The sequence below is a fragment of the Pleurodeles waltl genome, chromosome 3_1 (genome assembly GCF_031143425.1).
Source record: "Pleurodeles waltl isolate 20211129_DDA chromosome 3_1, aPleWal1.hap1.20221129, whole genome shotgun sequence".
Classification (NCBI taxonomy): Eukaryota; Metazoa; Chordata; class Amphibia; order Caudata; family Salamandridae; genus Pleurodeles; species Pleurodeles waltl.
In genome coordinates, this window is record NC_090440.1 from 1,402,426,341 (window position 1) to 1,402,452,969 (window position 26,629).

Sequence of the window (26,629 nt, forward strand, 5' to 3'; positions counted from 1 at the left end):
TTCTTCTAGGTTGGCAGAGGCTCCTGTCCTTCCTGGAATCTTCTGCGGCTTCTGGACTTGATCTCTTCTCTTTACAGATCTTCAGGTCCTGCAACCCACCCTTTGTTGTTTGCAGTCTTGCTTAGTTCTTGCAAAAACTCTAATTACGACTTGCAGTGGGTCCTAAAGAAACTTGCAGTACTTTACTCCTACTTTCCTGGGCTCTGGCGTGGGGTATTTTACTCACCTTTGTGTTATGCTTACTCTCCCAGAGACTCTCTACACACTACACTTGTCTAGGGGGGAATTTGTGATTCGCATTCCGCTTTCTTAAGAAATGGTTTGTGTTGCCCCTAGACCTGTTTTCTCCTATTGCATTATATAGCATTCCATATGGTTTGCACTATCGTATGTCTAATTACTTATCTTATTTTGGTGTCTAGTGTATATGTTGTGTATAATACTTACTTCCAGAAGGAGTATTGCCTCTAAGATATTTTTGGCCTTGTGTCACTAAAATAAACTACCTTTATTTTTGGCAACACTGAGTATTGTCTTTACTTGTGTATAAGTACTGTGTAACTATAGTAGTATTGTAGAAGCTTTGCATGTCTCCTAGTTCAGCCTAAGCTGCTCTGCTACAGCTACCTCTATCAGCCTAAGCTGCTAGAACACTACTACATTTCACTAATAAGGGATAACTGGACCTGGTATAAGGTGTAAGCACCCAAGGTACCCACTGCAAATCAGGCCAGCATCCTACTACAATGTTTTAAAGAGTGAGCAGAAGCACCTTAGGGCTGGTCAGCAGTGGTAACATGCACAAGGTCATAAAGCTAACAAAAACATATTTCTGAAAACAAGAGGGGTATAGGCAACAGGTTTGAGGGAAGACCCCCTTAAGGCCGAACGTCTAACAATACTTCTTCTAGAACTCACAGGATTTTTCATTACTACCCAACTCACAGCAGGCTCATTTGGTGCATGCTAGCCACATGTTGAAGAAACAACTGTAAGCTGATAGCTCTGGGCACCAATTACACAGTAGATACCGTGAGTTAAGTTCCTCCACCTTGATGAAAGGAGTACATGCCTATATATGGAGATGTAATAGTAAGGGAAGACCCACAAATCTAGTGGTAAATACAGACCTGATAGGCTCTTCCCATTTTCTACCAAAGACTATTAATGAACACCATCCATGTAACTCTAAGTTGCTAAAACACAAGACCAGGGAGCATATTTTCACGGAATTGGCTTAGGGCAGCGACGCAAATCTTTTCGCTGTGCTGCCCTACGCCAATTCAGAGGGCAGAAATGCACCATATTTACAAGATACGGTGCAGTTCTGTCTTTTCCCCCTGTACTAGTGCACATTTTGCTGCCTAGCACCAAGGCAGGCACCCTTTCACCATGGTGCAATGGTGTCTACGTTGTTGGCAGGGTTTTTTGTGCAGAAAGGGCACCTTCCTGCACGAAAACAATCCATCAGCGTGATTTCCTCTAAAAATGTGTGCTGCATAAAGATATTTCTCCTCGTTGAGCCTGCCCGAGGGAGTCCTACAGTTTTGACATATTTCCATCTTTATAGGTCCTTGTAAATCTGGGAATGCCTCAAACTCCATGGGTGTTGCTTGGGAACACCCACCACAACGCCCATGGAACGCCTCCCTGACACAGTGTAAGGCAACTCAGAGACTAGTGCTATATTGCCTTAAATCATATCTGCGAGGCCATAAATATCTATGCAGAGTGGCTTTTCGTGGCCTCTTAGATATGGATCTGCAGTCTGTGCCATAAAAAGTGACGGACCTTCAGCGCAAGGGGTTTGAAAATATGCCGTGGGTTTTGAGCCAATATCGTCTTTTCCAATACCAGTGAGGTGTATGTATGCTCAAACAGCATTGAGGTTTCTCTGCTATGTAGCTTCTTTTCACATTTCACTTCTACACGCCATAGAACAAATTAATGTCTGCTAAATCTCATTTCACAGACTTTTTTCCAGACTGATTTCAGTCCAAAATGTTTAATAGTGCCTTAATTCATGGTTATTTTATTAACATGTTTCTGTCTTATATTCTGCGTTTTCTTCAGGCCTCAAGTTCTTCGATCTGCATGAAAGTGGGCCACACCAGTCTTTGATGGCTCTGGATATGGACAGGAACATTAAAATCCAGTGGAAGAAGCACGGCCACCCATTTGTAACTGTGAGTTGGTACACTGTTAAGAATCACGCATACCTGCCTCGCGAGATCGACTTGGTGTCTGGCGATGAACACACCGCTCTTGTTATAACTCTGGGGCAGCATTTCAGGCCCTTCCCAATCACTGTCTTTATCAGACGAGCTATCAATGTCCGTAAAGCTGTGCAGCGTCTCCTGATCCGAAGTCCAGACACGAAGGTCATTGTCAAACTGGAAAACACCAGGGACAAGACTCCTGATGTAGAACGATTCAGTGACTTTCATGGCTACATCCAGAATCTTGCGTTGACTTTCATCTTTCAGGATATGAATGTTGGCATCATCGACGCTTGGGACATGACCACTGCTTATGGTGCATACAGTGTTCACCCACCCAGGGATGTCATAGCAAGCCAAGTCAATATGTTTCTCACATACGTTTGCTGACAAGTCTTCATGGGGGGAAAGATTGTGCCCAATTGTTTTTAACTTGGAGTGCTCAGGAATCGCAGCAGGATGGAATATTTAATTCCGTTTTAACTTTCTCATTCAGGTTCATTATTTAATTGATTGAGCAAACAATAGGAGATGTATCATGTATAATGTTTTGTGGACACCACACTGGATTTTTTCTGCTGGAATTGCTGAATTATATAAACAGTTCTATATTGGCAGCATTTGAGGTATGTCGGTGGAGAAAGCTGTCAACAACATTTAGATTTGGTCTGCAAGATTTTATGTTTTAATTGCTATTTGTCCTCACTTATCAAACATAACATAGCTGTGTCTCAGTGAACAGCCTCGCTAAGCAAATATGAAACAATATTTAGGTTGTTACAAACTATGGAAGGGCCGCATATTAGTGTGTACCCACTGTTTCACACTATTTTATCCGCATGTCCACTCTTCAGACACCTTGTTGTCATTTATTAAAAACATTAGGCAGAGCAGTCATCTTTGTTATGTTGTTACCTTGTTACTTTGCTGTGGGCAAGCACACATACACTCTTGTCTAGTGACTCACAGAACGCCCTCTACATGGATGCCTTTACTATACGTGCTTTTACTACTCAGACACCTTTACCAAGTAGATACCTGTATCATGCATTTTAATGTAATTATTTGGTTCTTGTATTTTGGTGCCCCTCCAACCCCCTTTTTAGGGTCGACCCTGTGAGTGCATGCGCTAGCGCATGCATCTCACATGCAAGACACTGTTGTGTTCAGTAAAGAGGATGGAGCCTGCCAGTAGCTCACCATTTCTTGGTTTGCGTGGCACTCTTCTTTACAGCCTGGAAATGTGTCAAGGCATGTCTGGCATCATTTCCATTCTTCTGTGTGGAGCAGGGATCAAGCAGTTATTCATTTCAACTTAATTAGTTCCAGTCCGCTTCTTCCGACATGATCGAGGTACTATTTTGTCCATTTTAACTACCAGTTCACCGCAAACAGAAGACTTGTGACTGGCAAAAACGTGCCCAACAGGACAAACAAAATTGCAAAGTTTTATTTTTTAAAGCTAACTTTATTTTTGTTAAGTTATCTTTTTTTCAGTTCCACTCATTTTTTCTTGTGTTTTTGCTCGTGGGAGCTGTTTAGTGCCTGATTTATACTTTTTTAGTTCCACATTTGCGTAATTTTTTGATGCAAAAGCGGCGCAAACTTACAAAATCCAATTGAATTTTGTACGTTTGCGTTGCTTTTGAGTAAAAAAAATCTCTCAAATGCAGCGCTAAAAAAGTATAAATCAGGCCCTTACTGTTTCTGTTGCACCTCCTGTCTCCCGCTGCCTCGCTCCTCTTGTGGTGTCCCAGCATTTGCTGGGACACCAGCACAAGCTCCTCAACAATCCTGGTGCTGCTTACATGCTAAGCATAGCATGAAAGCAGCATCAGGATTGGTCTGAGTGGCTCGGACTGCCACCCAGACACAAGCCTGGGGTCTGTGCTGTTTCGCCAGTCTGGCTGTGTATATAGCTGTGTTGGAGAAACGTAAGTGCGCATGTGTGTTTGGTTGGCCTTAGATGGCCGGCCAAATACACATGTGCACTTTGTGCACTCTCCACCCTCCCACATCCCATGGCCCAGCCACGCCCCTCCCTGTACAAGCTGCTGGCTGTGCCAGCACCTGAAAAATGATGCAAAATAAAACAATAGCAAGCTATTGTTTCATTTTTCATCTGCTGGCTCAGCCAGTGGGGTGACGCCCCTCCACCACTGCAGAGGAGCCACCCCTGCCACTACCCACCCCAAAACCTTAAAATTACCCTAATTACCTCAAACTCTACAATTACCCTTTCCACCCTTTACCACTACCCACTCAAAACACTAAAATTACCCTACCATCCTTTACCACTACCTGCCCCTAAACGCTAAAATTACCCTTACCACCCTTACCACTACCCATCCCTAAACCCTAAAATGACCATTACTATTCATTACCACTATCAGAGGACTAATGCTAGACACCATGCAATAATTATTGTGGTAGTATTTAGAGCCCTCACCAGCCTCATGTAGCCAAAGAAGTTCCAAAAAATGCATCCATATATCCATACTTTTAGTCAATCCTCTTCATCCATTTGTCTATTTGACTGCAATACACATTTTGCTTCCACCTATCACAGCCTAAAGGGGAAAATGGGATAGCCCACCTCAGACTTTGCTTGTCTTGTACAGTAAGTCATTACATTTTTCCTATTTACACACATCTGCCTAAAATAAAGTGCACTACAGGGATACGGATGTTGGGCAACTTTACTTTGCTATCATTCCCCATTATTGTTAAAAATAAGTGAGAACAAGAATAAATTAGAGTTTCATGTTTGAAGCATTTCGGAAGACTTGGCACACATTTTTGTAAAAGACAGAGGAGGCAGACTGGATGAAAAGTAAAGAGGTGACGGGACAAGTAGATGGCAGTCAGGACTAAACAGCAGATAAACGGTGTGGGGATTTGGGTTGTACTATATGGTATGGCTGATTAGCCATACCGTGCAGTCAAGTACGTTTACACAATCTTAAGCTCACCCCTAAGTAGCTGTTGCTGCGAGAAGTAGGGTTTAGCAAAGGAACAATGTGTAAAGCATTCAAAAACACTAAAACAACAGATAAGAAAGTCATAAGACACAAAGGAAACCAGACATCAAGTTAGAAAACAAGATTAGATGTTCATGTATCTTTAAAGACTTTGATCATCAAATTCCAACTGAGGATTTTGGAGATATCGATTTTAAAGGACTAAATAATTTTAGCATCACCTGCAAACAAACAGTGGTTAACAAAAACGTTAGAAACTTTTGAAAAGTTAGAAAAAGTTAGTTCCGCGACTCCGGCCTGAGTTGGGCGACCAAGTGGAGCACTACCGAGATCCAGGGAACCAGAGGGTATACTTTGGACAGTTGCCTGGCCACCAGAGTGCTTTTAGAACAAGATCCAAACTTTACAGGATGACCGCAATAGACGATAATGGAGTGGTCCTGATGCTGAGGGATGCAGGCTCAAAGATGCTCTATGATGCTCCAGATGCTGTGGGGTCGACTTGGTGAAGTCCGGGTGAGTCCTTGGTCCACAGGTGAGTGGGGGCTGTAGCATCTTGCCCATCCTGGTACCATCTGAATGACTAGGCCACACACAGAGATGTAAATTACACATCTTTTTTCCTCTGCGTGTACCTGTGAACTCCAACATTCCAAAGCAAGCTCCATACAGTCTATTATAGCATCTTACATCACACAATGCGGAATCCTCTTTCTGCATTGCCCTGCGTTGGAAGTAAAGGGCAGGAATGCACTTTATCTATATGATACAGTGCATTCTTGTACCTTCCAAGTGCACTGGCGCCATTTTATCTGCCTAGCGCCAATGCAGGCACCCATGCGCCATGGTGCAAGGATGTCTGTATTGTCGACACAATTGTTTTTGTGCAGGAAAGGGCACCTTCCTGCACAAAAACAATCCCAGGAGGCTTTTTCCTCTTTTTATGTGTACTGCAGAATAAAGCACACATAGAAAGAGGAAAAACTAGGTGAAATGAAGATATTTCTCCTCATTGTGCCTCCCTTGGGGAGTGGTCGGGTTTTGACGCATCCCCAGTTTTACAGGCTCCTGCAAATATGGGGATGCGTCAAAATCCATCAGTAATACGTGGGAAAACCCACTGCAGCGCACATGGAATGCCTCCCTGGTGCAGAGTAAGGCAACACAGCAATTTTCTCTGTCTTGCCTTACTCCAAATCTATGAGGGCATTCAAAGCCACACAACAGCGCCACAAGCCTCTCATAAACATGTCCCTTAGAGTCTATCAGTGCTGGTGTAACTTCTCAGAGGAACAATTTGCCAAAATCTGTTCTTTGGCCACTGAATTGTACAAGCCCTCACTATAAACCTAGTTACCTTTAATCCACCCATTCAGTAACTTCACAGAGGCATCTACAAAATCATCCCATGATTATGTTGCTCCTTCTTGTATGCTCCTAAACGTTTGTCTAACATATTCAGGAGTAAGACCAAAGAGCTCGATGAGTTTACCCTTCATGTGAGTGTAAGATTCCGCCACCTCATCCTCTAGTGTCAGCAATCTATCTCCCCCTACAGTTGGAATGAGCTCCCACATTAAGTTAAGAGTTGTGCACCCACATTTCTCATCCTAAGAATTTTCTCATAGGATGCCAGCTCTGTTGCTGCCACCATTCTCCTGGGATGTCAACCCCAGCCTGGCCCTTCTTTCTTGCAGGGTCAAACATTTCTACTCCAAGGCCAGCTTCCTCTCCTGTATCTCCAAGAGGCTAAGCTGAGCCTCTATGTCCTTAGGCCTCCTCACAGATGTGAAGCTTCTCTCATCAGGCCAATAGCCATAAGTATATTTTCAGGGGGATGTGGCCCTCAGCTATGTTCAAACATTAAATCTGTGCCCTTTAGGTGCATTCTTCACCAAATACTGGTTATACTACTAAATATAAACCATGAGAATATTATGGCGTAAGAATATTGATGGCATACTATCGAAAGGTAAGTGCATTTAGGAAGGTATGAAATTACTATTCCTAGCATTGAAGGTATATATCACGTAGAGACACATATGTGGAGAAAGGCATAGAAAATCTATACTTATTTGCCTGTTATCTTTATAGATTTGATATCTGTTAGATCTGACAGCCTTAGGGCGGTCACCCCTAACTTTTTGCCTGCCTCCCTCCACTTTTTGGATACTGTTTTTGCTGGTTTTAAGACTCTGCACCTAACCAGTGCTAAAGTGCATATGTTCTCTCCCTTTACACATGATAACATTGGATCATAGCCAATAAGATTATTTAAATTACTTATAAGTCCCTAGTAAAGTGCACTATATGTGCCCAGGGCTTGTAGATTAAATGCTACTAGTGGGCCTGCAGCACTGATTGCTCCAACCACTTAAGTAGCTCTTGAACCATGTCTCAGGCCTGCCATTGCAAGGCCTGTGTGTGCAGTTTCACTGCCAATTCGACTTGACAGTTAAAAGTACTTGCCAAGCCCAAAACTCCTCTTTTCCTACATATAAGTCACCCCTAAGGTCTGCCCTAGGTAACCCATAGGGCAGGGTGCTGTGTAGGCAAAAGGCAGGACCTGTACCTGTGTAGTTTACATGTCCTGGTAGTGTAAAACTCCTGAATTTGTTTTTACACTGCTGTCAGGGCTGCTCCTTTCATAGGGGCTACCCTCATATACTGTTTGAGTGGTACCTGCTGAACCGAAAGGAGTAGGAAGGTCATATTTACTATGGCCAGAATGGTAATACAAAATCATGCTGACTGGTGAAGTCGGGTTTAATATTACTATTTTAGAAATGCCACTTTTAGAAAGTGAGCATTTCTCTGAACTTAAATCCTTCTGTGCCTTGTAATCCATGTCTGGCTGGGTTCAGTTGACAGCTCTCTTGTGCATTCACCCAGACACCCCAAACACAGGATACTCAGCCTCACTTGCATACATCTGCATTTTTAATGGGTCTTCCTGCGCTGGGAGGGTGGAGGGCCTGACACTTACATATCAAAGGACAGCAACCTGCCTTCACACAAACGACTGCAGTGCTCATAATGTATGCCCTGTATGTGTTCCCTGTGTGGTGCCTAACTGTATCACTGAGGCTCTGCTAACTAGAACCTCAGTGTTTATGCTCTCTCTGCTTTCTAAAATTGTCACTGCAGGCTAGTGACTAGGTTTACCAAATCTCATTGGCACACTGGAACACCCATATAATCCCCTTGTATATGGTACCTAGGTACCCAGGGTATTGGGGTTCCAGGAGATCCCTATGGGCTGCAGGATTTCTTTTGCCACCCATATGGAGCTCAGACAATTTTTACACAGGACTGCCACTGCAGCCTGAGTGAAATAACGTCCACATTTTTTCACAGCCATTTTTCACTGCACATAAGTAACTTATAAGTCACCTATATGTCTAACCCTCACTTGGTGAACGTTAGGTGCCAAGTTACTTAGTGTGTGGGCACCCTGGCACTAGCCAAGAAGCCCCCACATCGTCCAGGGCAAATTCCCCGAACTTTGTGAGTGCAGGGACACCATTACACGTGTGCACTGCACATAGGTCACTTCCTATGTTTAGCGTCACAATGGTTAACTCCGAACATGGCCATGTAACATATCTAAGATCATGGAATTGTCACCCCAATACCATTCTGGTATTGGGGGGGACAATTCCATGATCTCCCGGGTCTCTAGCACAGAACCCGGGTAGTGGCAAACTGCCTTTCTGGGTTTTCCACTGCAGCTGATGCTGCTGCCAACCCCTCAGACAGGATTCTGCCCTCCTGGGGTCTGGGCAGCCCAGCCCAGGAAGGCAGAACAAAGGATTTCCCCTGAGAGAGGGTGTTACACCCTCTCCCTTTGGAAATAGGTGTGAAGGGCTGGGGAGGAGTAGCCTCCCCCAGCCTCTGGAAATGCTTTGATGGGCACAGATGGTGCCCATCTCTGCATAAGCCAGTCTACACCGGTTCAGGGATCCCCCAGCCCTGCTCTGGCGCGAAACTGGACAAAGGAAAGGAGAGTGAGCACTCCCCTGACCAGTACCTCCCAGGAGAGGTGCCCAGAGCTCCTCCAGTGTGTCCCAGACCTCTGCCATCTTGGATTCAGAGGTGTTGGGGCACAATTGACTGCTCTGAGTGGCCAGTGCCAGCAGGTGACATCAGAGACCCCCTCTGATAGGCTCTTACCTCTCTTGGTAGCCACTCCTCCTTTCTTGGTAGCCAAACCTCCTTTTCTGGCTATTTAGGGTCTCTCCTCTGGGGTATTCTTCAGATAACGAATGCAAGAGCTCAGCAGAGTTCCTCTGCACTTCCCTCTTCGACTTCTGCCAATGATCAACCGCTGACTGCTCCAGGACACCTGCAAAACCGCAACAAAGTAGCAAGACGACTACCAGCAACATTGTAGCGCCTCATACTGCCGGCTTTCTCGACTGTTTCCTGGTGGTGCATGCTCTGTGGGCTGTCTGCCTTCACCCTGCACTGGAAGCCAAGAAGAAATCTCCCCTGGGTCGACTGAATCTTCCCCCTGCTAGCGCAGGTACCAAAAGACTGCATCACCGGTCCTCTGGGTCCCCTCTCATCCTGATGAGCGTGGTCCCTGGAACACAGGCGCTACATCCAAGTGACTCCCACAGTCCAGTGATCCATCAGTCCAAGTTTGGTGGAGGTAAGTCCTTGCCTCCCCACGCTAGACTGCAAACCTGTGTACTGCGTGACTTGCAGCTGCTCCGGCTTCTGTGCACTTCTCCAAGGATTCCTTTGTGCACAGCCTAGCCTGGATCCTCAGCACTCTGTCCTGCAGTACTCAACCCTCTGAGTTGGACTCCGACATTGTGGGACCCTCCTTTGTGACTCTGAGCCAGCTCCAGTTCACAAATATTCTAAGTGCCTGCTCCGGTACTTCTGTGGGTGCTGCCTGCTTCTGTGGGGGGTCTCTGAGTTGCTGAGCGCCCTCTCTGTCTCCTCCTCCAAGGGGCGACATCCTGGTCCTTCCTGGTCCCCAGCAACAACCAAAAACCTCTACAGCGACCCTTGCAGCTAGCAAGGCATGTTTGCGGTATTTCTGCGTGGGAACACTTCTGCAACCTCCAGCACACCGTGTGACATCTTCCACCCAAAGGAGAAGTTCCTAGCTCTCTTCGTTGTTGCAGAATCCTAAGTTTCTTCCATCTGGAGGCAGCCTTCTTCCACCTTCATCCGGGGTTTCCAGGGCTCCTGCCCCCCCTGGACACTATCGTGACTCTTGGACTTGGTCCCCTTGCCTTGCAGGTCCTCAGGTCCAGGAATCCGTCTTCAGTGCTTTGCTGGTGTTTGTGGTTCTTGCAGAATCCCCCTATCACGACTATTGTGTCCTTTTGGGGTAGTAGGGGTACTTTACTCCTACTTTTCAGGGTCTTGGGGTGTGGTATCTTGGACACTCTGACTGTTTCGTTACAGTCCCAGCGACCCTCTACAAGTTCCCATAGGTCTGGGGTCCATTCATGATTCGCATTCCACTTTTGGAATATATGGTTTGCGTTGCCCCTAGACCTATGTTCACCTATTGCATCCTATTGTAATTCTACACTGTTTGCATTACTTTTCTTGCTATTACTTACCTGTTTTGGGTTTGTGTACATATAACTTCTGTATATTACTTACCTTCTAACTGAGGGTACTCACTGAGATACTTTTGGCATATTGTCATAAAAATAAAGTACCTTTATTTTTAGTAACTCTGAGTATTGTGCTTTATTATGATATTGTGCTATGTGATATAAGTGGTACAGTAGGAGCTTTGCATGTCTCCTAGTTCAGCCTAAGCTGCTTTGCCATAGCTACCTTCTATCAGCCTAAGCTGCTAGAAACACCTCTATTCTACTAATTATAGATAACTGGACCCGGCACAGGGTGTAAGTACCACAAGGTACCCACTATCAGCCAGGCCAGCCTCCTACAACAAGCAACCAAGGTGGCAAAGTCAATACCACCATCAGAGACTGAAACAGCCTCTGTGGTCTCCCTAACAAGAACAACCCAAGTTACACTACCAATGGTGAGCCCAGCTACACCCTTTGATTGGCTATTTGTAGTAGACTTCCCACCACCACTGCTATTACTAGGGGCACTAGAGGATGCAGTTGGGGCTGTGGTAGTGGGAGACTTGGTGTTTTTCTTTGGACAAGTGGAATTACTTGCCCAATGGCCTTTACTTTTACATACATAACACCATGGCTTCTTTTGATTGTGGTAAGAGGATCTGGACCCACAACCCCCAGAGGATTTTTTGTGGGTCTGATGAAGACTCAGAATGTTTTTTATCTTTGTCCCCACCCTTGTCAGAAGAGTTACCATCCTTCTTCTTGCCATCCTTGTCACCCCCTGTATGAACTTTTCTGTTCACTCTTGTTCTGACCCATTTGTCTGCCTTCTTTCCCAATTCTTGGGGAGAGGTCAGATCTGAGTCTACCAAGTACTGGTGCAACTAATCAGAAACACAATTGTTCAAAATATACTCTCCCAGGATTAGATCATAAAGGCTTTCATAGTCAGTCACCTTACTGCCATGTAACCAACCAGCCAAGGCCTTCACTGAACAGTCTACAAAGTCTGTCCAATCTTGAGAGGACTCTTTTCTGGTATCTCTGAACTTTATCCTGTATTGTTCAGTGGCTAAGCCAAATCCATCCAAGAGTGCATCCTTCAAAACTTTGTGATTATTAGCATCACTTTCTCTGGCAGTAAGGAGCCTATCCCTACCCTTACCAGTGAAAGATAGCCACAAGATAGCAGCCCACTGCCTTTGAGGGACCAACTGTACCATACACGCCCTCTCAAGTGCAGCAAACAACTTGTTAATGTCATCCCCCTCCGTGTAAGGGGGGACTATCTTATGCAGGTTTCTGGAATCTTGTTCTCTTACAGGATTGCTATCAAAAACACTGCTGCTGCCACCATGGGGAACTAACCCCAACCTCTGCCTTTCCCTCTCTACATCTAGAGATTCCCTGTCTAAGGCCAGCTGCTGCTGTCTTAGCTTCAGCCTGGCCTCTTCCAACCTCAGCTTTCTGAGTTCCCTTTCCATAGTGTTGTCCTCAGGGTGGGAGGCTTGGGAATTCTGAGACACAGAAGAAATGTGGGAATTGGCAGAGTGAGACGTGTCTCTAACTGGCTGGACTCTAGTAACCTGGCCTTTTGGAGTGAAAGGTGCTACTAGTGTGTGACCCCCTCCCACTACCAGTGTCACTAGGAGGCCTGTTAGCTGGCAGGTCTTTGGATGAACCCTACCCAGCCTCCTCAGGGGACTCCTCTACCTCCTGATCCTGGGATGGGCCAGACTGGTTCTGGTCACTTTCTAGGAGAAGGCTAAGGAGAAGATCTTTCTAGGGTTCTTACCAATGCTTAAACCTCTTTCTATGCAGAGACCCCTCAAACTTTTAAAGTTTAAACTACCATAGGTAGCCTGGACAACTGTGGGAGTAAGTTCTACTGCAGACATGATTGGTAGAAAGGGTTTAGAACAGAGAGAAAAAAGTTTAGAAACTTTTAAAGAAAAGAGAAAAACTTTTTCAAATTTTTCAAAACTTTTGAAAACTTTTCAGAAACTTTTTAGAAAGTTTATAGAAAGTAAGTTAAACTTTTTAGGTTAACTGTGTATATTTTTAAGCATTTGATATATGTTTTTCTTATGAAAAGCACCAATGACAAAGTGGTAAAGCAGTTACAAGTACTTATCCCCCGGCTGCACCACCAATGTAGGAGGCTGGCCTGGCTTATAGTGGGTACCTGATGGTACTTACACCTTGTGCCAGGTCCAGTTATCCCTTATTAGTAGATTAGTAGTGTTCTAGCAGCTTAGGCTGATAGAAGTAGCTATAGCAGAGCAGCTTAGGCTGAACTAGGAGACATGCAAAGCTCCTACTATACCACTTATATCATATAGCACTATATCATAAGAATCACAATGCTCAGAGTTGCTAAAAATAAAGGTACTTTATTTTAGTGACAATGTGCCAAAAATATCTCAGAGGATATACTCCCTTAGGAGGTAAGTAGAATACCCCAAAAATACACACAAACCAAAATCAAGTAATTAAAAGTAGTGCAAACACTATAGAATACAATAGGATGCAATAGGCCTGGGGCAACACAAACCGTATACTAAGAAAGTGGAATGCAAACCACTTAGGGACCCCAGGCCTGGTGTAGTGTGTAGAGGGTCTCTAGGAGTGTAAGAAAACACTAAGGGTGTCCAAGTTACCCCACCCCAAGACCCTGAAAAGTAGGAGTAAAGTGACCCTACTTCCCCAGAAACACACTAAAGTTGTGATAGGAGATTCTGCAAAGACAATAACTGACTACAAAGCACTGAAGACAGATTCCTGGACCTGAGGACCTGTAAAGGAAGGGGAGCAAGTCCAAGAGTCACAAAAGTGTCCAGGGGGGGCAGGAGCCCAGTAAACCCTGGATGAAGGTGCAAAATGGCTGCCTCTGGGTGGAAGAAGCTGAAGATTCTGCAACAACAGCAGATGCCAGGAACTTCTCCTTTGCACAGAAAATGCCCCACGGCATGCTGGAGGATGCAGAGTTGTTTTAAGGCAGAAATATCTCAAACAAGCCTTGCTAGCTGCAAAGGTCGCTGTTGAAGAAAATGGCTGCTGCCCAGGTCCAGGAAGGACCAGGAGGTCGCCCCTTGGAGGAAGAGACAGAGGGGGCGCTCAGCAACACAGAGAGCCCATGCAGAAGCAGGCAGCACCCACAGAAGCACTTGAACAGGGGTTCAAGAAATCTGAGCACGGCGGTCATCTCAACAATACAAAAGAGGGTCCCACGAAGCCGGTGGTCAACTCAGCGAGCTAAGCAATGCACGACGGAGTGCTAGGGACCTGCGCTATGCTGTGCATGAAGGATTCCTTGCAAAAGTGCACAGAAGCCCTAGCAGCTGCAGTTCATGCAGTACACAGGATTACTGTTTGGCGTGGGGAGGCAAGGACTTACCTCCACCAAATTTGGAAAGATGGACTACTGGACTGTCAGGGACACTTGAATCCAGCTCCTGTGTTCCAGGGACCATGCTCGTCAAGATGAGAGGGGACCCAGAGGACCAGTGAAGCAGAAGTTTTGGTGCCTGCATTAGCAGGGGGAAGATTCTGTCGACCCACGGGAAATTTCTTCTTGGCTTCCAGTGCAGGATGAAGGCAGACAGCCTGTAGCGCATGCACCACCAGAAATCAGTCGGGAAATCCGGCAGGATTAGGCGCTACACTGTTGCTAGTAGTCTTCTTGCTACTTTGTTTCGGATTTGCAGGCGTCCTAGATCAGTCAGTGGTCGATCCTTGGCAGAAGTCAAAGAGGGAGATCAAGAGGAACTCTGGTGAGCTCTTACATTCGTTATCGGAAGAGAAACCCACAGGAGAGACCCTAAATAGCCCTCAGAGGAGGATTGGCCACCTAACCAGGTAAGCACCTATCAGGAGGGGTCTCTGACTTCACTTGCTGGCACTGGCAACTTAGAGGCCTCCACTGTGCCCTCACACCTCTGCATTCATGATGGCAGAGGTCTGGGACACACTGGAGGAGCTCTGGACACCACCCCTAGATAGACAAAACTCCTTTTCTGGCTATTTAGGGTCTCTGCTTTGTGGAATTCTTCAGATAATGAATACAAGAGCTCACCAGAGTTCCTCTGCATCTCCCTCTTCACCTTCTGCCAAAGGATCGACCGCTGACTGCTCAGGACACCTGCAAAACCGCAACAAAATAGCAAAGACAACTACTGCAACCTTGTATCGCCTCATGCCAGCTTTCTCGACTGTTTCCTGGTGGTGCATGTTCTGGGGGTAGCCTGCCTCCTTTCTGCACTAGAAGCTCCGAAGAAATCTCCCGTGGGTTGACGGAATCTTCCCCCTGCAACCGCAGGCACCAAAGAACTGCTTCACTGGTCTTCTGGGTCCCCTCTCAGCACAACGAGCGAGGTCCCTTGAACTCAGCAACTCTGACCAAGTGACTCACACAGTCCAGTGACTCTTCAGTCCAAGTTTGGTGGAGGTAAGTCCTTGCCTCCCCACGCTAGACTGCATTGCTGGGAACTGCGTGTTTTGCAGTTGCTCCGGCTCCTGTGCACTCTTCCAGGATTTCCTTTGTGCACAGCCAAGCCTGGGTCCCCGGCACTCTAACCTGCAGTGCACGACCTCCTGAGTTGTCCTCCGGCGTCGTGGGACCTTCCTTTGTGACTTTGGGTGAGCTCTGGTTCACTCCACTTCGTAGTGCCTGTTCCGGCACTTTTGCGGGTGCTGCTTGCTTCTGAGCGGGCTCTTTGTCTTGCTGGATGCCCCCTCTCTCTCCTCACGCAATTGGCGACATCCTGGTCCCTCCTGGGCCACAGCAGCATCCAAAAACCCTAACCGCGACCCTTTCAGCTAGCAAGGCTTGTTTGCGGTCTTTCTGCACGAAAACACCTCTGCACGACTCTTCACGACGTGGGACATCCATCCTCCAAAGGGAAAGTTTCTAGCCCTTGTCGTTCTTGCAGAGTCCACAGCTTCTACCATCCGGTGGCAGCTTCTTTGCACCCACGGCTGGCATTTCCTGGGCATCTGCCCACTCCCGACTTGATCGTGACTCTTGGACTTGGTCCCCTTGTTCCACAGGTACTCTTGTCTGGAAATCAATTGTTGTTGCATTGCTGGTGTTGGTCTTTCTTGCAGAATTCCCCTATCACAACTTCTGTGCTCTCTGGGGAACTTAGGTGCACATTGCACCCACTTTTCAGGGTCTTGGGGTGGGATATTTTTCTAACCCTCACTGTTTTCTTACAGTCCCAGCGACCCTCTACGAGCTCACATAGGTTTGGGGTCCATTCGTGGTTCGCATTCCACTTCTAGAGTATATGGTTTGTGTTGCCCCTATCCCTATGTGCTCCCATTGCATTCTATTGTGACTATACATTGTTTGCACTGTTTTCTATTGCTATTACTACATATTTTGGTATTGTGTACATATATTTTGTGTATATTTGCTATCCTCATACTGAACCGCAACAAAGTAGCAAAGACGACTACTACAACCTTGTACCGCTTCATCCTGCTGGGTTTCTCGCCTGTTTCCTGGTGGTGCATGCTCTGGGGGTAGCCTGCTTCCTTCTTGCACCAGGAGCTCTGAAGAAATCTCCCTTGGGTCGACGGAATCTTCCCCCTGCAACCACAGGCAACGAAAGACTGCATCACGGGTCCTCTGGGTCCCATCTCAGCACAACGAGCGTGGTCCCTGGAACTCAGCAACTCTGTCCAAGTGACTCCCACAGTCCAGTGACTCTTCAGTCCAAGTTTGGTGGAGGTAAGTCCTTGCCTCCCCACGCTAGACTGCATTGCTGGGTACCGCGTGATTTGCAGCTGCTCCGGCTCCTGTGCACTCTTCCAGGATTTCCTTCGTGCACAGCCAAGCCTGGGTCCCCGACACTCTAATCTGCAGTGCACAACCTTCTGAGTTGTCCTCCGGCTTCGTGGGACTCCCTTTTGTTACTTCGGGTGGACTCCGGTTCACTCCTCTTCTAAGTGCCTGTTCTGGTACTTCTGCGGGTGCTGCCTGCTTCTGTGAGGGCTCCCTGACTTGCTGGGCGCCCCCTCTGTCTCCTCATCCAAGTGGCGACATCCTGGTCCCTCCTGGGCCACAGCAGCATCCAAAAACCCTAACCGTGACCCTTGCAGCTAGCAAGGCTTGTTTGTGGTCTTTCTGCATGGGAACACCTCTGCAAGCGTCTTCACGACATGGGACATCCATCCTCCAAAGGGGAAGTTCCTAGTCCTCTTCGTTCTTGCAAAACACCAAGCTTCTTCCAGCCAGTGGCAGCTTCCATGCACCCTCAGCTGGCATTTCCTGGGCTCCTGCCCACTCTTGACACTGTTGCAACTCTTGGACTTGGTTCCCTTATCTTACAGGTACTCAGGTCCGGAAATCCACTGTTGTTGCATTGCTGGTGTTGGTTTTCCTTGCAGAATCCCCCTATCACGAATTCTGTGCTCTCTGGGGGTTGTAGGTGCACTTTACACCTACCTTACAGGGTCTTGGGGTGGGCTATTTTTCTAACCCTCACTGTTTTCTTACAGTCCCAGCAACCCTCTACAAGCTCACATAGGTTTGGGGTCCATTCGTGGTTCGCATTCCACTTTTGGAGTATATGGTTTGTGTTGCCCCTATACCTATATGCTCCTATTGCAATCTACTGTAACTTTACATTGCTTGCATTACTTCCTTTTGCTATTACTGCATAGTTTTGGTATTGTGTACATATATCTTGTGTATATTTGGCATCCTCATACTGAGGGTACTCACTGAGATACTTTTGGCATATTGTCATAAAAATAAAGTACCTTTATTTTTAGTATATCTGTGTATTGTTTTTTCTTATGATATTGTGCATATGACACCATTGGTATAGTAGGAGCTTTGCATGTCTCCTAGTTCAGCATAAGCTGCTCTGCTATAGCTACCTTCTATCAGCCTAAGCTGCTAGAAACACCTCTTCTACACTAATAAGGGATAACTGGACCTGGTACAGAGTGTAAGTACCCCTTGGTACCCACTACAAGCCAGGCCAGCCTCCTACATTGGTTGTACAGCGGTGGGATAAGTACTTGTAACTACTTACCACTTTGTCATATTGTACTTTTCATAAAAGAATAATATACAAAACAAGTTCAGTGTATGTACACCTAACGAAAAAAGTTTTGCTTTTCTTCTCTTACACTTTCTGCTAAGTGCTGAAAAGTACTCCTAAACTTTCTAAAAGTTTCAAAAAGTTTGAAAAAGTTTTTTTTCCTGTTCTTTAAAAAGTCCTGAAACTTTTTCTCTCTTCTCACTGTCCCTAGACCTTCTTCTATCATGTCTGATGTAGGAACTACTCTTAAAATGGTCAATACAACATATGACAATCTTAACTTTAAGAGCCTAAGGAGTCTCTGCATTAATAGAGTTTTAGTGGTAGGAAAGAACCCATCTAGAGAATTTCTGTTTAACATGCTCATTGAAAATGATAAGTCCCTACCTGCCACTTCAACTGAGAAGTTAGTAGATAGCTCACACTCTGACTCAGGGGAACCCCTTGAGGGAGGTGTACAGGGTTCTCTTCCAAATCTGCCCCTTAGCAGACCACATAGCAATGCTGGTAGTAATAGAAGCTCCCATCATAGTAGGGATGTTATTGTTCCTGAAGGCCAGGTTGTTAGAATGCAAGCTGTTAGGGACAGGTCTCCCTCTGTGAATTCCAATATTTCCTCAGTGTCTAAACATTCCCAACCCACCCACCCTGAAGACAACATGTTAGAAAGGGAACTCAAAAAGTTGAGAGTGGAAGAGACCAGGCTGAAGCTTAAACAGCAACAGCTGGCTCTAGACAGGGAATCCCTAGACCTGGAGAAGGAGAGACAGAGGTTGGGGTTTAGAACCCATGGTGGCAGCAGCAATATTCCTGGTAGCAATCCTGTGAGAGAGCATGATTCCAGGAATCTGCACAAGATAGTTCCCCCTTACAAGGAGGGGGATGACATTAACAAGTGGTTTGCTCCACTTGAGAGGGCCTGTATGGTACAGGGGGTCCCTCAATGGCAGTGGGCTGCTTTTCTATGGCTATCTTTCAATGGAAAGGGTAGGGATAGGCTCCTTACTGTGAGAGAAAGTGATGCCAATAATTTTGCAGTTTTGAAGGATGCACTCTTGGATGGATTTGGCTTAACCACTGAACAACATAGGAATAAGTTCAGAGACACCAGAAAAGAGTCCTCACAAGACTGGGTAGACTTTGTTGACTGTTCAGTGAAGGCCTTGGAGGGGTGGTTACATGGCAGTAAAGTTTCTGACTATGAAAGCCTATACAATCTAATTCTGAGAGAGCATATTCTGAATAACTGTGTGTCTGACTTGTTACACCAATATCTAGTGGACTCAGATCTGACCTCTCCCCAAGAATTGGGAAAGAAGGCAGACAAATGGGTCAGAACAAGAGTAAACAGAAAAGTTCATACAGGGAGTGACAAGGATGGCAAGAAGAAAGATGGTAAGTCTTCTGACAAAGGTGGGGACAAATCTAAAAATGATTCTTCATCAGGCCCACAAAAACACTCTGGTGGGGGTGGTGGGTCCAAATCCTCTTCAAATCAAATCAAAAAGCCATGGTCTTATTTATGTAAAGTAAAAGGCCATTGGACAACTGATGCCAGTTGTCCAGAGAAAAACACCAAACCTCCCACTACTACAACCCCTACTGCAACCTCTAGTGCCCCTAGTAATAGCAGTGGTGGTGGGAGCAAACCTACTAATAGCCAATCCAAGGGAGTAGCTGGGCTCACTTTTGGTAATTTAGTTGGGGTTGGTCTTGTTAGGGAGACCACAGAGGCTGTGCTAGTCTCTGAAGGTGCCATTGATTTGGCCACCTTGGTTGCTTGTCCCCTTAATATGGATAAGTACAAGCAACTTCCCCTAATCAATGGTGTTGAGGTTCAGGCCTACAGGGACACAGGTGCCAGTGTTACCATGGTGATAGAGAATCTGGTACATCTTGATCAACACCTACTTGGTCACCAGTACCAAGTGACAGACGCTCATAACAACACTCTTAGCCACCCCATGGCTGTTGTGAATCTCAACTGGGGGGGCTTACTGGTCCAAAGAAAGTTGTGGTTGCTTCAGATTTACCTGTAGACTGTCTACTAGGAAATGATTTAGAGACATCAGCTTCGGCAGAAGTGGAGTTGGAGGCTCATGCCGCAATGCTGGGCATTCCTGGGCATATTTTTGCTTTGACAAGGGCTCAGGCCAAAAAGCAAAAAGAAAAGGGTGACTTGGATCCTGGAACAATGGACCAAGTGCTCCCTAAAGCTAGGGGTAGCAAGGGTAAATCCGTACCCACTATCCCTCCCTCTACAGATGATTCAACTTCTGGGGAAGAAGAATTTCCACCCTGTGCAGAACCTTCACCAGAGGAGCTGGCAGCAGACACTGCTGAGCTTTTGGGTGGACGGGGGCCTGCCAGGAAGCAATACTGTCCCACATTAGAGGATCTCAGACAGCAAGCTGTCAAGCAGCAAAATGGGGATGTCAGTGACTCACATAGAGTTTACTGGGAGGACAACCTCTTGTACACAGAGGCAAGGGACCCAAAACCTGGAGCAGCAAGGAGATTGGTCATTCCCCTGCAGTACAGAGAGTTCCTCCTAACTCTGGCACATGACATTCCTTTGGCTGGACATTTGGGTCAGATTAAAACATGGGAAAGGCTTGTCCCCCTGTTTCACTGGTCTAGGATGTCAGAGGACACAAACGATTTTTGTAAATCTTGCGTGACCTGCCAAGCCAGTAGCAAGACTGGTGGCACTCCAAAGGCTCCCCTTATTCCACTACCTGTGGTTGGGGTCCCCTTTGAAAGGGTAGGGGTTGACATAGTTGGCCCCATTGACCCTCCTACTGCTTCAGGCAATAGGTTTATCTTAGTGGTAGTGGACCATGCCACAAGATATCCTGAAGCAATTCCTCTAAGGACCACTACAGCACCTGCAGTGGCAAAAGCCCTCCTGGGAATCTTTTCCGGGGTGGGTTTCCCAAAAGAGGTTGTATCAGACAGGGGTAGCAACTTTATTTCTCCACACTTGAAGGCTATGTGGAAGGAATGTGGTGTAACATATAAATTCACCACACCTTATCATCCACAAACAAATGGACTGGTAGAGAGGTTTAATAAAACTCTCATAGGAATGATAATGGGACTCCCTGAAAAACTCAGGAGAAGATGGGATGTCCTGTTACCTTGCCTCCTTTTTGCTTACAGGGAGGTACCCCAGAAAGGAGTGGGCTTCAGCCCCTTTGAACTCCTATTTGGGCACCCTGTAAGAGGTCCTCTAACACTTGTGAAGGAGGGTTGGGAACAACCTTTAAAAGCTCCTAAACAGGATATAGTGGACTATGTACTTGGCCTAAGATCCAGAATGGCGCAGTACATGAAAAAGGCCAGTAAAAACCTTCAGGCCAGCCAAGAGCTCCAAAAGCAATGGCATGACCAGAATGCTGTTCTGATTCAGTACCAACCAGGACAGAAGGTGTGGGTATTGGAGCCTGTGGCCCCAAGAGCACTCCAAGACAAATGGAGTGGACCCCATCTCATTGTTGAAAAGAAGGGCGAGGTCACCTACTTGGTTGACCTAGGCACTGCCAGGAGTCCCCTTAGGGTTATTCATGTCAAACACCTAAAACCCTACTATGACAGGGCTGATCTCACCCTGCTCATGGCAACAGATGAAGGATAGGAAGAAGAGAGTGACCCTCTCCCTGATCTCTTCTCTTCCACTGAAAATGATGCTTTAGTGGAAGGTGTAGTTTTGGCAGACTGCCTTACTGCTGAGCAGAAAGACAACTGCATAAATCTCCTAGGTCAGTTTTCCGAACTCTTTTCAACTGTGCCAGGCACCACATCTTGGTGTGAACACACAATTGATACTGGAGACAGCATGCCTGTCAAGAGTAAAATCTATAGGCAGCCTGACCATATCAGGGACTGTATAAAGCAAGAAGTTCAGAAAATGCTTGAACTAGGAGTGGTTGAACATTCTGAAAGCCCATGGGCCTCTCCTGTGGTGCTTGTACCAAAGCCTCACTCAAAAGATGGAAAAAGGGAGATGAGGTTTTGTGTAGATTACAGAGGTCTCAACCAGGTAACAAAAACTGATGCTCACCCTATACCCAGGGCAGATGAGCTCATAGATACACTGGCATCTGCCAAGTATCTAAGCACCTTTGATTTGACTGCAGGGTATTGGCAGATCAAGTTGTCAGAGGATGCTAAAGCAAAAACTGCATTTTCGACTATTGGAGGGCACTACCAATTCACAGTAATGCCCTTTGGTTTGAAAAATGCACCTGCCAGTTTTTAGAGGTTGGTGATTACAGTCCTGCAAGGGTTGGAGGCTTTTAGTGCAGCATATCTGGACGATATAGCTGTCTTTAGCTCCACCTGGGATGATCACCTGGTCCACCTGTGGAATGTTTTGGAGGCCCTGCAAAAGGCAGGCCTCACTATCAAGGCTTCAAAGTGCCAGATAAGGCAGGGGAAAGTTGTTTATCTGGGACACCTGGTAGGTGGAGAACAGATTGCACCACTTCAGGGTAAAATCCAGACAATCATGGATTGGGGTCACCCTACAACACAGACCCAGGTGAGAGCCTTCCTAGGCCTCACTAGGTAATACAGGAGATTCATTAAATACTATGGCTCCATTGCAGCCCCACTTAATGATCTCACTAGCAAGAAGATGCCTAAAAAGGTATTGTGGACAGCTAGCTGTCAGAAAGCTTCTGAGGAGCTCAAACAGTCCAAGTGCACTGCACCTGTCCTAAAAAGCCCATGTTACTCCAAGAAATTCATTGTTCAAACTGATGCATCTGAATTATGAGGGCCAGGATCAACCTGTTGCTTTTATCAGCAGGAGAAAAGCGTTGGTCTGCCATAGAGAGGGAGGCCTTTGCTGTGGTCTGGGCACTGAAGAAGTTGAGGCCATACCTGTTTGGCACTCACTTCATTGTTCAGACAGACCACAAACCTCTACTTTGGCTAAAACAAATGAAAGTTGAAAACCCTAAATTGTTGAGGTGGTCCATATCTCTACAGGGAATGGACTATACAGTGGAACATAGACCTGGGAGTACCCACTCCAATGCAGATGGACTCTCCAGATATTTCCACTTAGACAATGAAGACTCATCAGGTCATGGCTAGTCTTATTGTCCTTCGTTTGGGGGGGGCTGTGTAGGAAAGTACCACCTTGCCTGGCATGTTACCCCCATATTTCACAGTATATATGTTGTTTTAGTCTATGTGTCACTGTAGGAGGCTGGACTGGCTTGCAGTGAGTACCAAGGGGTACTTACACCTTGCACCAGGCCCAGGTATCCCTTATTAGTGTATAGGGTGTCTAGCAGCTTAGGCTGATAGATAATGGTAGCTTAGCAGAGCAGCTTAGGCTGAACTAGGAGACGAGTGAAGCTCCTACAGTACCACTAGTGTCATATGCACAATATCATAAGAAAACACAATACACAGATATACTAAAAATAAAGGTACTTTATTTTTATGACAATATGCCAAAAGTATCTCAGTGAGTACCCTCAGTATGAGGATAGCAAATATACACAAGATGTATGTACACAATACCAAAAATATGCAGTATAGTATTAGAAAACAGTGCAAATAATGTATAGTTACAATAGAATGCAATGGGGACACATAGGGATAGGGGCAACATAAACCATATACTCCAAAAGTGGAATGCGAACCACGAATGGACCCCAAACCTATGTGACCTTGTAGAGGGTCGCTGGGACTGTAAGGAAACAGTGAGGGTTAGAAGAATAGCCCACCCGAAGACCCTGAAAAGTGAGTGCAAAGTGCACTAAAGTTCCCCAAAGAGCACAGAAGTCGTGATAGGGGAATTCTGCAGGAAAGACCAAAACCAGCAATGCAACAATGATGGATTTCCAGACGAGGGTACCTGTGGAACAAGGGGACCAAGTCCAAAAGTCACGATCACGTCGAGAGTGGGCAGATGCCCAGGAAATGCCAGCTGTGGGTGCAAAGAAGCTGCTACTGGACTGTAGAAGCTGAAGATTCTGCAAGAACGACAAGGGCTAGAAACTTCCTCTTTGGAGGATGGATGTCCCATACCGTGGAGAGTCGTGCAGAAGTGTTTTCCTGAAGAAAGACCGCAAACAAGCCTTGCTAGCTGCAAGTAATGCAGTTAGGGTTTTTGGATGCTGCTGTGGCCCAGGAGGGATCAGGATGTCGCCAATTGCGTCAGGTGACAGAGGGGGCGCCCAGCAAGAAAAGGAGCCCACTCAGAAGCAGGCAGCACCCGCAGAAGTGCCAGAACAGGCACTACAAAGTGGAGTGAAACGGTGCTCACCCGAAGTTGCACAAAGGAGTCCCTCGCCGCCGGAGGACAATTCAGGAGGTCGTGCAATGCAGGTTAGAGTGCCGTGGACCCAGGCTTGGCTGTGCACAAAGGATTCCCTCGGAAAGTGCACAGGAGCCGGAGCAGCTGCAAATCACTCGGTACCCAGCAATGCAGTCTAGCGTGGGGAGGCAAGGACTTACCTCCACCAAACTTGGACTGAAGAGTCACTGGACTGTGGGAGTCACTTGGACAGAGTTGCTGAGTTCCAGGGACCACGCTTGTCATGCTGAGAGGGGACCCAGAGGACCGGTGATGCAGTCTTTTGTTGCCTGTAGTTGCAGGGGGAAGATTCCGTCGACCCACGGGTGATTTCCTCAGAGCTCCTGGTGCAGAAAGGATGCAGGCTACCCCCAGAGCATGCACCACCAGGAAACAGGCCAGAATGCCGGCAGGATGAAGCGATACAAGGTTGCAGTAGTCATCTTTGCTACTTTGTTGCGGTTTTGCAGGCGTCCTGAGCAGTCAGCGGTCGATCCTTTGGCGAAGGTGAAGAGGGAGATGCAGAGGAACTCTGGTGAGCTCTTGCATTCGGTATCTGAAGAATTCCCCAAATTAAAGACCCTAAATAGACAGAAAAGGAGGTTTGGCTACCTAGGAAGGAGGATTGGCTACTAAGAGAGGTAAGAGCCTATTGGAAGGAGTCTCTGACGTCACCTGCTGGCCCTGGCCACTCAGAGCAGTCCAGTGTGTCAGAACACCTCTGAATCCAAGATGGCAGAGGTCTGGGGCACGCTGGAGGAGCTCTGGGCACCTCCCCTGGGAGGTGCAGGTCAGGGGAATGGTCACTCCCCTTTCCTTTGTCCAGTTTCACGCCAGAGCAGGGCTGGGGGATCCCTGAACCGGTGTAGACTGGCTTATGCAGAGATGGGCACCATCTGTGCCCATTAAAGCATTTCCAGAGGCTGGGGGAGGCTACTCCTCCCCAGCCATCACACCTATTTCCAAAGGGAGAGGGTTTCACACCCTCTCTCAGAGGAAATCCTTTGTTCTGTCTTTCTGGGCCAGGGCTGCCTAGACCCCAGGAGGGCAGAAACCTGTCTGAGGGGTTGGCAGCAGCAGCAGCTGCAGTGGAGGCCCCGGAAAGGCAGTTTGGCAGTACCCGGGTTCTGTGCTAGAGACCCGGGGGATCATGGAATTGTCTCCCCAATGCCAGAATGGCATTGGGGTGACAATTCCATGATCTTAGACATGTTACATGGCCATGTTCGGAGTTACCACTGTGACGCTATACATAGGTAGTGACCTATGTATAGTGCACGCGTGAAATGGTGTCCCCGCACTCACAAAGTCCAGGGAATTTGCCCTTAATGATGTGGGGGCACCTTGGCTAGTGCCAGGGTGCCCACACACTAAGTAACTTTGCACCCAACCTTCACCAGATGAAGGTTAGACATATGGGTGACTTATAAGTTACTTAAGTGCAGTGGTAAATGGCTGTGAAATAACGTGGATGTTATTTCACTCAGGCTGCACTGGGAGGCCTGTGTAAGAATTGTCAGATCTCCCTATGGGTGGCAAAAGAAATGCTGTATCCCATAGGGATCTCCTGGAACCCCAATACACTGGGTACCTCTGTACCATATACTAGGGAATTATAAGGGTGTTCCAGTATGCCAATGTGAATTGGGGAAATTGGTCACTAGCCTGTTAGTGACAATTTGGAAAGCAGAGAGAGCATAACCACTGAGGTTCTGGTTAGCAGAGCCTTAGTGAGACAGTTAGTCATCACACAGGGAACACATACAGGGCACACTTATGAGCACTGGGGACCTGCCTGGCAGGGTCCCAGTGACACATAGACTAAAACAACATATATATAGTGAAATTTGGTGGTAACATGCCAGGCAAGATGGTACTTTCCTACACCTCCTTACAAGGATGGTGATGATATATAAGTGGTTTGCTGCACCTGAGAGGGCCTGAAAGTTCAGAGTTTACCTCATGCACAGTGAGCTGCTAGCCCGTGGCTATCCTTCTCTGGCAAGGGGAGAGACAGACTCCTTATTGTTAAAGAGGATGATGCAGATAATTATCAAAATCTTAAAAGTGTACTCTTAGGTGGTCTGGGCTTAACCACTGAACAATACAGGATAAAGTTCAGAGAGACCAGAAGAGAGTCCTCACAGGATTGGACAGACTTTGTAGGCAGTTCACTGAAGGCCCTAGAATGTTGGTTAAATGGCAGTAAGGTGACTGACTATGAAAGCCTGTATAAAATAATTCAGAGATCATATATTGAATAAATGTGTGTCTGACCTGTTGTATCAGTATCTTGTGGACTCAGATCTGACCTCTCCCCAGGAATTAGAAAAGAAGGCAGACATATGGGTCAGAACAAGGGTGAACAGAAAAGTTCATACAGGGGGTGACAAGGACAGCAAGAAGAAGGATGGTAAGTCACATGACAAGGGTGGGGACAAAGATAACCAATCATCAGGGTCTCCATCAGGCCCACAAAAATCCTCTGGGG

General features: G+C 46.6%; 1 protein-coding gene across 4 annotated transcripts in view; it reads left to right on the forward strand.

Moving 5' to 3' along the window:
* Nucleotides 1–3,114, forward strand: part of LOC138285243 (NXPE family member 4-like) — an 859,879-nt gene extending 856,765 nt beyond the window's left edge. For all 4 annotated transcript variants that reach the window (XM_069224936.1, XM_069224935.1, XM_069224938.1 and 1 more), the window contains one exon: nt 2,074–3,114. In XM_069224936.1, the coding sequence (XP_069081037.1) occupies nt 2,074–2,609 (536 nt within the window). In that variant the 3' untranslated portion in view covers nt 2,610–3,114. The remainder of the gene's footprint in view (nt 1–2,073) is intronic.
* Nucleotides 3,115–26,629: the final 23,515 nt, after the last annotated feature.